Source organism: Lynx canadensis, chromosome C2 (genome assembly GCF_007474595.2).
Source record: "Lynx canadensis isolate LIC74 chromosome C2, mLynCan4.pri.v2, whole genome shotgun sequence".
NCBI classification, from domain to species: domain Eukaryota; kingdom Metazoa; phylum Chordata; class Mammalia; order Carnivora; family Felidae; genus Lynx; species Lynx canadensis.
In genome coordinates this window covers 85340751-85353437 of record NC_044311.2, presented here as the reverse complement: position 1 = coordinate 85353437, position 12687 = coordinate 85340751, and the positions used below count along the sequence as shown (strand labels likewise).

Below are 12687 nucleotides of genomic sequence, written 5' to 3'. Positions count from 1 at the left end.
AGCAAATGTTTCATATCTCCCCACCATATTTTGCTCATCTATAACATGGAGATCATACTACTTACCTCATTTGTGTGTCATAGACATTAAATGAATCAATGCATTTGAGGACTTAAAATAGGAGCTGACACACAGTAAGTACTCCCTATTAGCCATCATCATGATGATCATTCCTCAAAGTACCCACACTGCCACTCCCCCTACATTTCTTCCCTCTTTTTAAATTTTTTTTTAACGTTTATTTATTTTTGAGACAGAGAGAGACAGAGCATGAACGGGGGAGGGGCAGAGAGAGAGGGAGACACAGAATCGGAAGCAGGCTCCAGGCTCCGAGCCATCAGCCCAGAGCCCGACGCGGGGCTCGAACTCGCGGACTGCAAGATCGTGACCTGAGCTAAAGTCGGACGCTCAACTGACTGAGCCACCCAGGCGCCCCCATTTCTTCCCTCTTTAGTCTGGCATACACATTCCTTTCCCTCGGCGTATAGACTCCCATCCTGTCCACATTCTCCCCAGTGCTAAGTGTCCAGCTCCTTGGTGTGTATCACCCACCTCTGTCAAAGTCTGTTGCCTCCTATAGCATTTCCAAGTTCCCATCCTCTGCAGCTTTTAATACTGCCATATTCTCATATGCAGTGAGAATGACCCCAGTAATGGGAGCAGTTTAGGGTGGGAAGGGAGCCAGGAGGATCCAGGGAAACTAATGATCTAGAGAATAAGGAGGGGTGGGCCTCAGAAATTCCCAAGGAGCCGGCGAGTTGGTTCTGTGGGGGTACGCGCAGGGTGATGCAGTCAGAGGGGACCTATCCCAGCTTCCCATTGTCACTGGAGCAGAGTGCCTTCTGGTGGCAAGGTTCACGGAGGGAGAACTGAGTAGGTAGCTCAGGTGGGGTTTGAAGAACCATGACACCAAGGTGAGGCCATCATCATGACCATTGAAATTATTGAGGGTGCCCCTAAGGATGGAGCAAGTGGAAGAGGGTTTGGGTGGTGGGCATGGCGACGAGCGAGGGGGCAAGGAGGATTCAGGCTGTGATGGATAGGGGACAACTGCTCTGGAAGTGGGGGGTGGGGTGGGGAGGCAGTGTGCATTGCTCCCAGGAGGCCTGGGAGGAGGCGGCATGATTGGTTTCTGCTTGGGGAGGGTGGGGGCTGAGATACTTAGTACTGTTTGAGGTGTCATTCTGTCCAGATCAGTGAATGAGAAGCAGAGAATGGGCAGTTGATGTCAGCAAAAGGGTTTGGAGGGCAGCATCTAGGGAGAGAAGGCCTGGAGACCCACTGGATTGGTTAGGGATGAGGAGGAGTGGGAGGGGGAGCAAGTTTGGGGACAGTCAGACTAGGTCACAGGGCTGGGGACGGGAGGTTGGAATGAGCACAGAGAGCCCACAGGCCCAGCTGGAGGTCTGCATGGCTCCTCGGGGATTCCCACAGCAGATGGATGGCCCACAGCCTGAGTCGGTACGGGCTGCTCAGGCCATCAGTGTGGGGCACAGGTAGCTGGGCTACTCCAAGGTTCTACATCTCTCCTGGCTCCTCCTCTTCCATCCCCAAAATGTTGGAACTCTCCAGAATTCTGTCATGCTTGCTTCACACTCTGCGCTTGTGACCTGTATCCAGCCCCAGGTCCCGCTGGCATCTGTTCAAGACTGAATGGGTCATTCCCCTTTTATCCTCTTAGCCTTGCCCTGGCTGTTAGTGTCCATCACGCATGAAATAGCCCAGGCATGAAGCCCCTCTGAGCTCCATCTGCCTGCTTGAACCCTCCAGTGCCCCTTCCTCCATTGTCTGTCCCTTGTCCCTCCCCAGCCTCCACACCCCCCCCCCCCCCATGCAGCCATCCAGGGCCTAAACCAGTTCTGGCACATCGTGCTCTGGAGCTATTTGTCAGAGAGAGTGACCATGAATTCCCCAGCCCACCCACCTGTGTTCACAGCTCTGGGGCAGCAAGTGTGGGAAGAAGCCCATGTGGCCGGGATGTTGAGGCAGACTGGGCCTGGGCAGTGGTGGGTGGGCCCTTGCATGCTCCTTGGCTGTATGAGAGGAGAGACTGGCCCTTCAGAGAAGGGCATCCCACCCTCCTGTGGACATGGGGGAGTGGGCAGCCTGGGACTCTGGCTCTGCCCTGCCATGGGAGGCCTCTGGCTGACCAGCAGCCCTTTCAGAGGTCTCCGGGAGGAAGGAGGACTGTGGGCATTTGGAGGGCCACCTTGTGGCAAGTTAGAGGCCTTCCTGGCAGGGATGTCTGCCCTCCATGATTCCACTGCTGCGTCCTGCAGTGAAGACTGGTCATAACTGGTGCAGCTTTGGGAATGAGACAGTGTTAGTCACCTTTATTCTAGACTTCATGAAGCAGGAAGCCATATCACAACAGAAGCCTCCAGATGGTTTCTGGCTGGCGAGGTGGACGGGGGTTGATCTCTAAGGATCATCACACCATGAGAGGAGCCTGGGCAGGGTGGGGTGTCTGCCCTTGTGTGGCAGTCAGGGCCACTTCTCAGGGGCATGGTGCTGGGCATGGTTTGTGCACACATTTGCTCCTAGAGTCCCATTTATAGCCCTGTGGGTCTCACCCCCCACCATCTCCATGCCCTTGCTGAGCAAACCAAAGCCCTGAGAGGCCCAGGGGTCTGTAGAGCTTGCCCTTACCCGGCCTCCTGATTCCAGATGCAGACCCCTTCATCTCACTTCATTTCACGACTGCAGTATTGGTGTATTCACATCAGGGTCTCATCTCCTTGATAGACCACTGGTTTCTTCCTTGCAAGAATGATCTACTGGCCATTGTATCAGGGTCCGTTAGGTGCTCCGTTAATGATCGCTGATTGATTATTCTCTCAACTCAGCGTGTTGTCTGGTGTTCCTGCACGGCTCCCTAAGAACTAGGAGACATTGTGGACTTTCGGGCATCTCTCTGCTGGCCAACTGGTGTTACATAAGCTCTTACCCACCCCCCACCACCATACCCACACCCACATTTCTGAATCGCTCTGCTCTTCCCTACAACCTGTGTGTTCAGCTGCAGACATCTACCTCCTCCCTACCTCTCTCACCCTTCTGGACAGACGTGACCCAGCCTGTCATGATGGCCTGTCTCGGCTCACTGGGAGTAGCGGGAGTCAGGGAATTTGCTGAGGGCTTCTCCAGACTGCACAGGCGCCCTCCTCGTCCGGACAGTGAGAACACAGCTGAAAATAAGACGTACTGTTTTCCTTCATCTTCACTGTTGGGGAGTGTATGCCCCCTTCCCCAGTTTATATGCCAAAGTCCTAATTCCCAGTGCCTCAGACTGCAACCTTGTTTGGAAATAGGGTCGTCACAGATGTAATTAAGATGAGGTTACACTGGAGTGGGTAGGCCCCTAACCCAGTATGACTAATATCTTAAAAAGGGAGATTTGGACACAGACACACAAACAGCAAGAATGCTATGTCAAGATGAAGGCAGATATTGGGGCAATGCTTCTAAAGGAAGCCAGAGATTGCCAACACATCACCAGAAGCCTGGGGAGAGGCGTGGAACAGGGTCTTGCTCAACCCTGAGAGGGAACCAGCCCTACTGACATGTGGATCTTGGATTTCCAGCTTCCAGAACTGGAGAGGATCGGCTGATGTTGTTGAGGCCACCTGGTCTGTGGCACTTCGTTAGGGCAGCCCTAGCAGACTGCAGCAGAGAGCTCAGGCATCTTGTAGTTAAGACTGACGAGCCCGTCGTTCAGGTCATAAGAGTCTGCCCTCTAGAAAATTTGGCTCATGTTATACCTACCCCAGTGCGCTGTTGTGACCTCCTCCCCCAGCGAAAGGCTCCAGAATGGCATCTGAAACACACAGATGGTGGAGAGGTATGCTTAACAGATAGGAACCCCTGTCGCTCTCCCCTTGTCCCCCAGACCATCCTCTGCTCATCTCACTCCCGTGAACCCTCATTCTCTCAGAGTGGGGCAGACGCTGCAGAAATGCCAGGAGTTTGCAGAGGAGGCTGTGTTCATGCCTCTGGTGCAGGGAGAGGCAAGTGGAAGGCCCCAGTGCCACTGCCTTCTGGAGGAGGGCCCCCAGCAAACCCCTGCCGTGTGGCTCTCCTGCCGGGCAGTCTGCTTCCGACACTCCTGGCTTTGCCCAGGTGCCGCCTGCCTCAACCCCTGCCCTGTCTTCCTCTCTCAGTTCTGGGCATATTGTGGTTGGAAACCCAGTTGCTGGCCCACAAACAGGGCTGGTCTTTGAAAGCAAACATATGTTTCTTGTGAGGTCCTGCAAACAAGGGCGAACACATGCCTTCCAGCCTGCTGCCCCAAGCAAGGCCCGTCAGTCATTTAGGTGCCCAGCTCCCCTTCCAGGTGCAGGCGTGCTTGGAAGAGGTAGTCCCTTCCAGGTGGGAAAGCGTGAACTCTGCGCTTCTTGAAAGGCTGGCACTAAGTGGCACCGCCCCACCTGCCCCAGGGCTCATTTAGGGCTGGGAAGGAGCGGTTGCCTTTTCTGAGCAGAGGCATTTGTGGAAAAGGAAAATGATTAGCCTGGGATCGTGGGGTTGCCTTTTCAGCGGTGTGACTATGGACAGCGTCATTTCTGAGTTTCAGCATCCTCCTTTGTAAAAAAGGAACATGAGCTAAGAGTCTTTATGTGTCTTCAGGTTCGGGTAGGCTGGTGGTTCCCGGAGGGGTCCCTCTCGTCTCGGTCCTACCGCTAAAAGTCCGTGTGACTTTGGGAACATTTCTGTACAGCAAAGCTAGAGACCTAACTTGCTAGCAAGGGATCCTGATAAGGGTCAGCTATACTCCTGGCAGTAAGGAATGCCCCAGGAAAATGGCCATTTAAAGCTTCATGGTGGGGGTGCCTGAGTGGCTCGGTTGGTTAAGCATCCGACTCTTGATTTTGACTCAGATCACGATCTCTCGCTTTATGAGTTTGAGCCCCACACTAGGTTCCGCACTGTTCTGCCTGCTTGGGATCCTCTCTCTCTCTCTCTCTCTCTCTCTCTCTCTCTCTCTCTCCCTCCCTCCCTCCCTCCCTCCCTCCCTCCCTCCCTGAAGAGTCTGTGCTCATCTCCCAGAACTTCAGCCCAAGATAGGACTGAGAGACATTGTCCTTGCTCTGAAATCATCCCCACATCACCCAGAATTGTCACCTCACAGGACCTGGGGTGGATGGAACCCTGGGCTATCACTGAACATTGCTTTTCACTCCTGGCCTTTCCTCTCAGAGGACTGGAAAACAGGGCCCCTTCCAAGTCAAACAAAAGCTAATTGGTCCTGGTACACAAGCATGGGCATAAAGGGAGTAGTGTTTCCTGATTCCAGCCTTCACTGATTAGACAGCATCCAGACAGTATGCTTCCTCCGGGAAGGGGCCCAGCCTTGCTTGCTCATTAGTGACTTTGCCCTTGACTCTGATGAACACTCAAGGGGTGAGCCACAGTGAGGAGAGGTGCCATAGACATTGTTGTCCTCACAAATCTCAGAAAATGGAGCCTTCCTTACCTGGGAACCTAGAGCTTGAACTCAGCCTGAGTCAGCAGGGTCTTCTAGAACCTTCCTAGGGAGCTCTATGCAGACTGTCCAGGCTCGTTGTATGTTCCCATCCTTGCTTCTCCCGTCTTGAAAGTGAAAGTGGAAAGCTCTGACCCTTAGCTAAGAAAGACCAGCCCAGGAGAAAATCATGGAGAGATAAGCAGGGCAAGAGAGTCTGTGATTTGGGATGGTGGGAGGAGAAAGGGTTATTTGTGACAATGAACGTGTTTCTTTTGCAGGGAATGTGAACTTTAGGTTCTCCGGCCAGGCTCTCTTATTGAGAGACTTGCTGGAGTGACTTTGTCGGTGATCAACAGGGAAGGACTTGAGAGAGGAAATGACTTTGTTTTCAAAATGATTTCAAATACTTCTTTCCATCAATACGGGTTTTCTTCATGAAAACTAGTTTACTCATTTTTAATAATGTTTTTTATGATTGTTAGTTAGGACATACTCACTAGAAAAAATTTAGGAAATTCATTGCCCATAACTGGGAGAATGTGCTTGAAGGTTCTTAATTGTCATTTCCCCAACAAGGCTTGTTGATTTCTAGAAAGACTCAGTATTTACAATGGGCCATCTGCACAGGGGTTTGTTTTGCAGTTTGAAGCCGTCCCTGAAGGGAAAGAAATCTTATCCCCTCTAATGTGGGTCTCCAGGTGACAGTGGTGGATGGGAACAAGCCTCCATAGAGGCCCAAGTCCAGATGACGAGTCAGGGCAACATGGCTGGACTATGGGCTTAGAACTTAATCTGAGAAACTTCTGGAAGCTCCAGGACTTGGAACCAGATACCTACATTCATATAGAGGTTTCCTGCAGCCTCAGCACATACCACTGGCAGTGGCCTGTGAATATATGCGGCCAGCCCCAGGCCCTGTGAGGAAGGTGAGTGTCTGAGGCACTCTCTGACCCCCCTCAGAGAGGCTCTCGGGGCTGACCTCCGGTCAGTGAAGCACCAGCAACCTCTGCATCACCTGTTGGCCTGGTCCCCAGAGCCTGTGGCCTTGGGTATGTCCGCCAAATTCAGAAATGAGATTGAGCTCCAAATGTTGCTCCTGGAAACTCGAGCCTGTGGAATCTGAGGCAAAAGTGAAAGGGGCCTTAGGGATCCGAGGCCTCATATTCAAGTCGGGCCTGCCCCTGACGCCCTGAGAACCTCTCTCCCCTCGCTGTTGGAATGCAGGCAGTAATGTCCCTGTGTCCCTAGGAGCCGAGGTGGGGAGTGTAAGAGGGCTCTGCCGTCCTCATGGTGCTGTGGCAGGTGAGGAATTGGCAATCCCACCCCGTTAGGCCGTTTCACACGGGGCCAGAGCCCCTCACGTAAGCTTCGTTTGGTAGAAGCTTAGCTGGCTTGCTCCTGGACCTGAAGTTAACCATTTGGAAGAAATATGGTAAAATGGACAAAGTTGCTAGACTGCATTCCACTGCCCCCGCGATCCCATCACTGTAGGCTTTTGTGGCTAGAAGGGCTGCAGCATCTCCATTTGCTCTAGAAGCTTATTTTTGCCAAGGTTGTTATCATCAAGCAGGCGCCAGACCTCTGTTCCACTCATAGTCCAATTATGGCAAAATTCAAACAATAGACCTGTTATTCCACTTGTAAGAATGTCCAAGGGGAGCGCTTTCCCCTCACCAGGATCAAACTCTCGGTGCCCTTTGTGATATGCGAGACCTCAAGGAAGGGCTCTCCATTCCCAGACATGCAGAAATGTGTGGGAACTGGAAAATGGATCGCTGCAGCCACTGTGGGCCAGGACCCTGGTTTTCTTTCCACTGCGCCGTCCGCTTCACCACACAGATCCTGCCCTGTGAGTGGTCAGGGGAGTGACCTCTGGCAGGCCCGGGGGTGGTATTTCCAGGCTGGGGGCAGACTTGGTTTTCCCTGACACGTTCCCCATCCTGAGGACTCTGAGGGGAAGGAGTGGGGCTAGTAAGAATAGGGGGGATGTAGTCTGATGTGGAATGCTCCCCTGCCCCTTGCCCATGACACAGGGCCTGCCATCTCTCTTCCTTCCTGCCAGCCGTGGGCTCCACTGCTGACTGTGCATCTGGGGACATGGAGCCTGGGCCCTCTCCGCCTCCCCCTTCCGCCCACCCCTGCAGCGCGCACGGGAACTTGCACAGGCACTTCAGGGGGTTGGAGAACAGAGTGGCCAGCACTCTAACCCTGTCACCCACAAGGAGGTGTCTGGATCTGTCTTCCCTTCTCCAAATGGAAGCATTTGGATAGAGGACCTAGAAGGGTCCCTCTGGCTCTAACACCCCATGAACCGTAGGCCTAGGTCAGATTTCTAAACCCGCCTTGAGAAAAATGGACACCGAGGTGATGTTCTCTCTAAAATAGCCACAATTCTACCTGGCCATTCTGTAGCCACTTTTCATCCTAAGCCATGCACTTGTGCCCAGAGCTGTTTCAAGCCTCCAACCCCTGTCCACCCTTTCAGAAGTGCTAGGCTTGGGGCCTCAATAAATGAGGCTTGTTCTAAAGCAGAAAACGATTTCGTTTCAGCCTGCAGTTAGCTTCCTACCTCTTCACCAGATTCAGAAGCACTCCTCCCCACTTCTCTCCTCTCCTTTTCAAGATCACAGTCAAAGACAAGGGATTAGAAGGTTCTGCCTGGGGCGCCTGGGTGGCTCAGTTGGTTAAGGGTCTGGCTCTTGATTTTGGCTCAGGTCACAATCTCTCAGTTTTGGGAATCCAAGCCCCACATTAGACTCCATGCTGACAGTGCAGAGCCTGCTTGGCATCCCCCTTTCTCTCTCTCTCTGTCTCTGTCTCTCTCTCTCGATCTCTGCTCCTCCCCTCATGGAGAGAGACACTCATGTTGTCTCTGTCTCTCTCTCAAAATAAATAAATAAAAAAAAAAAAAGGAAAGGAAGGAAGGGAAGAAAGGAAGGAAAGAAAGAAAGAAAGAAAGCAAGCAAGCAAGCAAGCTAGCTCTATCTGGGTCATTTCTGTCTTAAGAAGTGGACTTCAGAGACAGATGTCTGGGTTTATTTAGTCCCTGGTTCTGCAGCGGCTTACTAGCTGTGTGACTTTGGGCAAGCTATAGACCTCTCTGTGCATCAGTTTCCTCAGCTGTGAAGTACCATACCATCCCACAGAGCACCTATGGTGGGGAGTAAATAAGCTGATTTCATGCAGTGCCTGCTGCTTGCTAAGTCCTATACAAACGCTCGTGATGACGTCATCCTGGAGTAGCAGAGGCTGATGGGAAGACCACGAGGCTTGCAGTAAGGAGAGCGCACCGCACGATGCTGATTCTGAACCTCAGACTTGCCCAGTTTTCGTAGCTGTGAAACTGGAGTGAAAATGGCCTCTCCCTCCAGGCTGGTTGTGAAGCCCCAGGAAAATAGGGCCGGCAGACTGTTTCACCCACCCAAACCAGGTTAAATCTGCTCTCTTTCCCCTTCCCAGGCACACGTTCTGGCAGTTCCGCCATGAGAACCCCAAGACCCGGGTTGGGAGCCCGCCCCCCGAGGGGCTCCCCGGCTTCAACAGCGGAGTGATGCTGCTGAACCTGGAGGCCATGCGCCAGTCCCCCCTCTACGGCCGCCTGCTGGAACCCTTGCAGGTGCAGCAGCTGGCTGACAAGTACCACTTCCGCGGCCACCTCGGGGACCAGGACTTCTTTACCATGATCGGCATGGAGCACCCCGAGCTCTTCCACGTGCTGGACTGCACCTGGAACCGGCAGCTTTGCACCTGGTGGAGGGACCACGGCTACAGTGACGTCTTTGAAGCCTACTTCCGGTGTGAGGGCCACGTCAAGATCTACCATGGGAACTGCAACACCCCTATCCCGGAGGCCTAGGTACATTCTCGTCTGCCATGCCCTCGGATCTCTGGATCTCCTGGAAGCAAAGGGGTGCCTCTGTTACAGGCCCCAGGGTGGCGTCTGACTCTCCATGGGGATGTCCTTTGTGATGACAGCTGCAGCTGTCCCACCCCACAGGTTGTTGTCCTGAGGCCACCCGGTGAGGCCTGGCCTACACATTGCTGGTGCTTGGGCCTTTTCTCTCCAGGGTACCAGGCATCGTGGAGGGCAAACACATAGACGTCTTCCGTTGGGCTAGGAAGCGGGCATTTAAAGAGAAGAAAGGAAAGAAAATGGCACTCTGTGCCCTTAGCCCCCAAAGAATGGAAATGCCTGGCCTTTTTTAGACCAAATATACATTTATTTTACATTAACAAGCTTCCATTTTGCAGAAAAGAACAAAACAGTACTGCTGTAGATCCCAGGGAGCTCTGAACGAGTGAGCCGGGGTTTTAACAGCCAGCCCAGAGTTTAAGCATCCAAATCAACATCAGCCTTCCACATGTGCACCCTGGGAGGCTGTGTGCTTGTTCCCGCGATGCCCACATTACCTCGTATAGGTTTAAAGGTCACCACCTCTGCGGGGAGAGAGCCTTTATGGCCAGCAGTGGCCCACATGAGAAAACTGGGCTCATTATTTCAGCCTCCACAGCTTTTCTCTCCCAACTACATCACAGAACCTCATTATCCCTTATTCATCCAAGCCGGCTTCAGGTGACCAGACTGTGCTCAGAAATCAGATCCGCCATCAAAGAACAGAGCTTGGCCACCCCCAAGGACACGCAGTAGAGTTGTCTGGATGGGAAAGACTCATTCCAAAGAGGAGCCCAGCAGTGTATGTGCATAAACGTGTGGCCCGGAAGGGGTGCCGCTCATAGGCTGATAAGCATTCAGTCTCTGTTTAAAAAAATCATCCTGTGACTTTCTTATTGTATCATATCAGATCCTGTACCTTAGAAAAAATTAGGCTCTTCTCTGAATGAGTTCCCTTGTAAGATGCAGACATGAAGCCCCTGGTGGTCCATTTTGTCTACTCTAGCAGAGGTCCTCGGGATGGGGGAACTGCTGTTAGATTTTCATCTCCTTTTATTTCAATTTCATTTACTTTTTTATTTCTTTTCACCATGAGTGAGAACAGCTAATAAATCATTTGAGAACACAATGATTATGCTGTTTGTTCTCTGATCACAGCTTACTGCTACCTGAAGGTTCCGAATCAAGAGTGTAATCAGTGTCATTCAGAGCCGCCCGCCCTCCCCCCCCTCCACCCAAGTCCACATGATTAAGCTAAGCGTGCTCACTGTGGACTGCAGACCACGGACCACGGGGGAGCGTGTCTGAGGCGGGAGCAGGGAGGGTAACAGTGCTGTGTCACTCGAGAACCATTGCATTCTGGGTATAGGCGGGCCCGTCTGCTCCCGGGAGCAAAGGCAGTCCCTTCCCTTCTCACCTTTCCTAGCCCAGACTGCCCGGTTACATCATCCCCTGACGAAGTGGAGCGTGTCCCTCTCCTGACTCTGCTCTGACAGAACTGGTCTGTTCTCTTAGGTACTCGACTTCCTATTTATAGCTACTAGTTATTGAATGCCTGCTGTGTGCATCGTATTGGGGGATTTATGTATGCTCTTGATAATACTCATGAAAACCTCATGAAGGCAATTCAAATTCTAAAATTTATTGTAAGAAAATAGCAAGAGATGTGGACAGAGAGTCATTATTTATCACACTGAGTTTTTTTAATAGAGAACAACCGGGAGCAACCTCCAGTGTTGACTAGGGGAGTGGATAAATAATGTATGCTATATCCAAGGAATAAAATAATGTGGGCATTAAAATCATATCTTTAAAGAATATCTAATGCCTTGGGAAATGCTTACAATGTACTGTTAAGAATGCAAAATATAAGATTATATGTACAGTGTGATCCTCATTTTAATTGTAAGATTACATATGTGTGTGTATGTGTACATGTAAAAAGAGAACCTGTTCTGCTATATTTAATTAAAACCCATATGTTTCAAACATCACATAAAAAAAAATTATTTCAATGGGAAAAAGATAAAATGCTAAAGAATTTTAGACTCAGAATAACAAGGGTATTTTTCCTACATCAATTTCAATAATTCACATGTTTCTGTAGCCATGAGAGTCTTCTGTTATTACAAAGAAAAAGTAAACTGGTTGATCAAAATGGGCAAAGGCCAAGTCAAATCTCCTCATTCACTTTTGAGCTCACCTACTCGGGAGCTCCCCCTTCCTCTGTCACCAGTGGCCTTGGTGAACAGCAAAATAACACCCAGCGGGAAGTCCAGCCAGCCCAGCAGAGCCAACGGGCGTTCCTGTGCTGTACGATGAGCCACTTTTGGACAGATCTTGGAGGGCTGGTTCATCACTGGAATCCTGTTATCATCATTGTAGTACAGACATAACCAATTGTGCTGTGGTTAATTTGTGTGATGAAAACTTTCACTGCAGAGCATATATATGCCTATAGGAAGGAGTAAAACAGAAGACTGAAAAGAACGTTTCTGGGAACTAGGAAGGATTAAGGTGCTTTCTATCTTCATCTTTATTTATTTCTGTATTTCTGAATGTTAATTACTTTTGTAATAAACAATAAATGCTATTAAATTGTAGCCGCTGCCACAGGTAATTACAGGTAAGTGTCGCCCTGGCTATTCTACTCCTGGTTGGCCCTGGTTACCGTTGACCGTAAGAAAACATAATCTCGGCTAAGTAGGCTCTGGGTTTTCAACTTTCCCTATGGATGCCCTAGTTCTCTAAATAAAAGTGACCTAATAATAGCATCTCCAGCCTCTGCTTTCATTTCTGATTCTATTATCTTTTGGCCTTTGGAAAGCTCGTGGGCTTGTGGAAGAGACTTATTCTTACATGTGTGTCAAAGCCTCGCTACAGCATCCCCTTCAATAGCATCTCATCAACCCAAAGAGCAGCGTGCTGGGTCAGTGGGCCCCCAGCCAGAGTGCACCAGGAGTTTGCGGGCTAAGGGAGCAAGTTAGCTGTGCCGCAGCCCCTGCTTTGACTAAAGGCCAAACCCTTGCTCATACTAAGACTTCCTGGCTCGTGTCCACATGCAGGGCCCAGAGGTTTGGCTGAAGGTGGAGTTTGGCAGGGCAAGCAGAAATTTCCAAGCAGGCAGGGTGATATGGTAGAGAGAGCCTCACACCTAAGGCAGAGGCCTGGCTTTGAATCCATGTTGTGTTGTCACCACCTGGGCAGTCTGGGACATCCAAGTTCACCTCTTTCCCCACTTTGAGACACTGGTAACAAGAGCTCCCTCAAAGTAGTGTTGTAGGAGGAAGGTTGATGGTAAGGTCTTGGCAAGCAGATAAATAATACGTAG

The 12687-nt window shown here is 51.1% G+C and overlaps 1 protein-coding gene across 1 annotated transcript in view; it reads left to right on the top strand.

Annotated features, from left to right (window-relative positions):
- Positions 1 to 12122, top strand: part of XXYLT1 (xyloside xylosyltransferase 1) — a 171139-nt gene extending 159017 nt beyond the window's left edge. The window contains exon 4 of the mRNA XM_030328639.1: positions 8924 to 12122. Coding sequence (XP_030184499.1) covers positions 8924 to 9320 — 397 coding nt within the window. The 3' untranslated portion in view covers positions 9321 to 12122. The remainder of the gene's footprint in view (positions 1 to 8923) is intronic.
- The last annotated feature ends 565 nt before the right edge of the window (positions 12123 to 12687 follow it).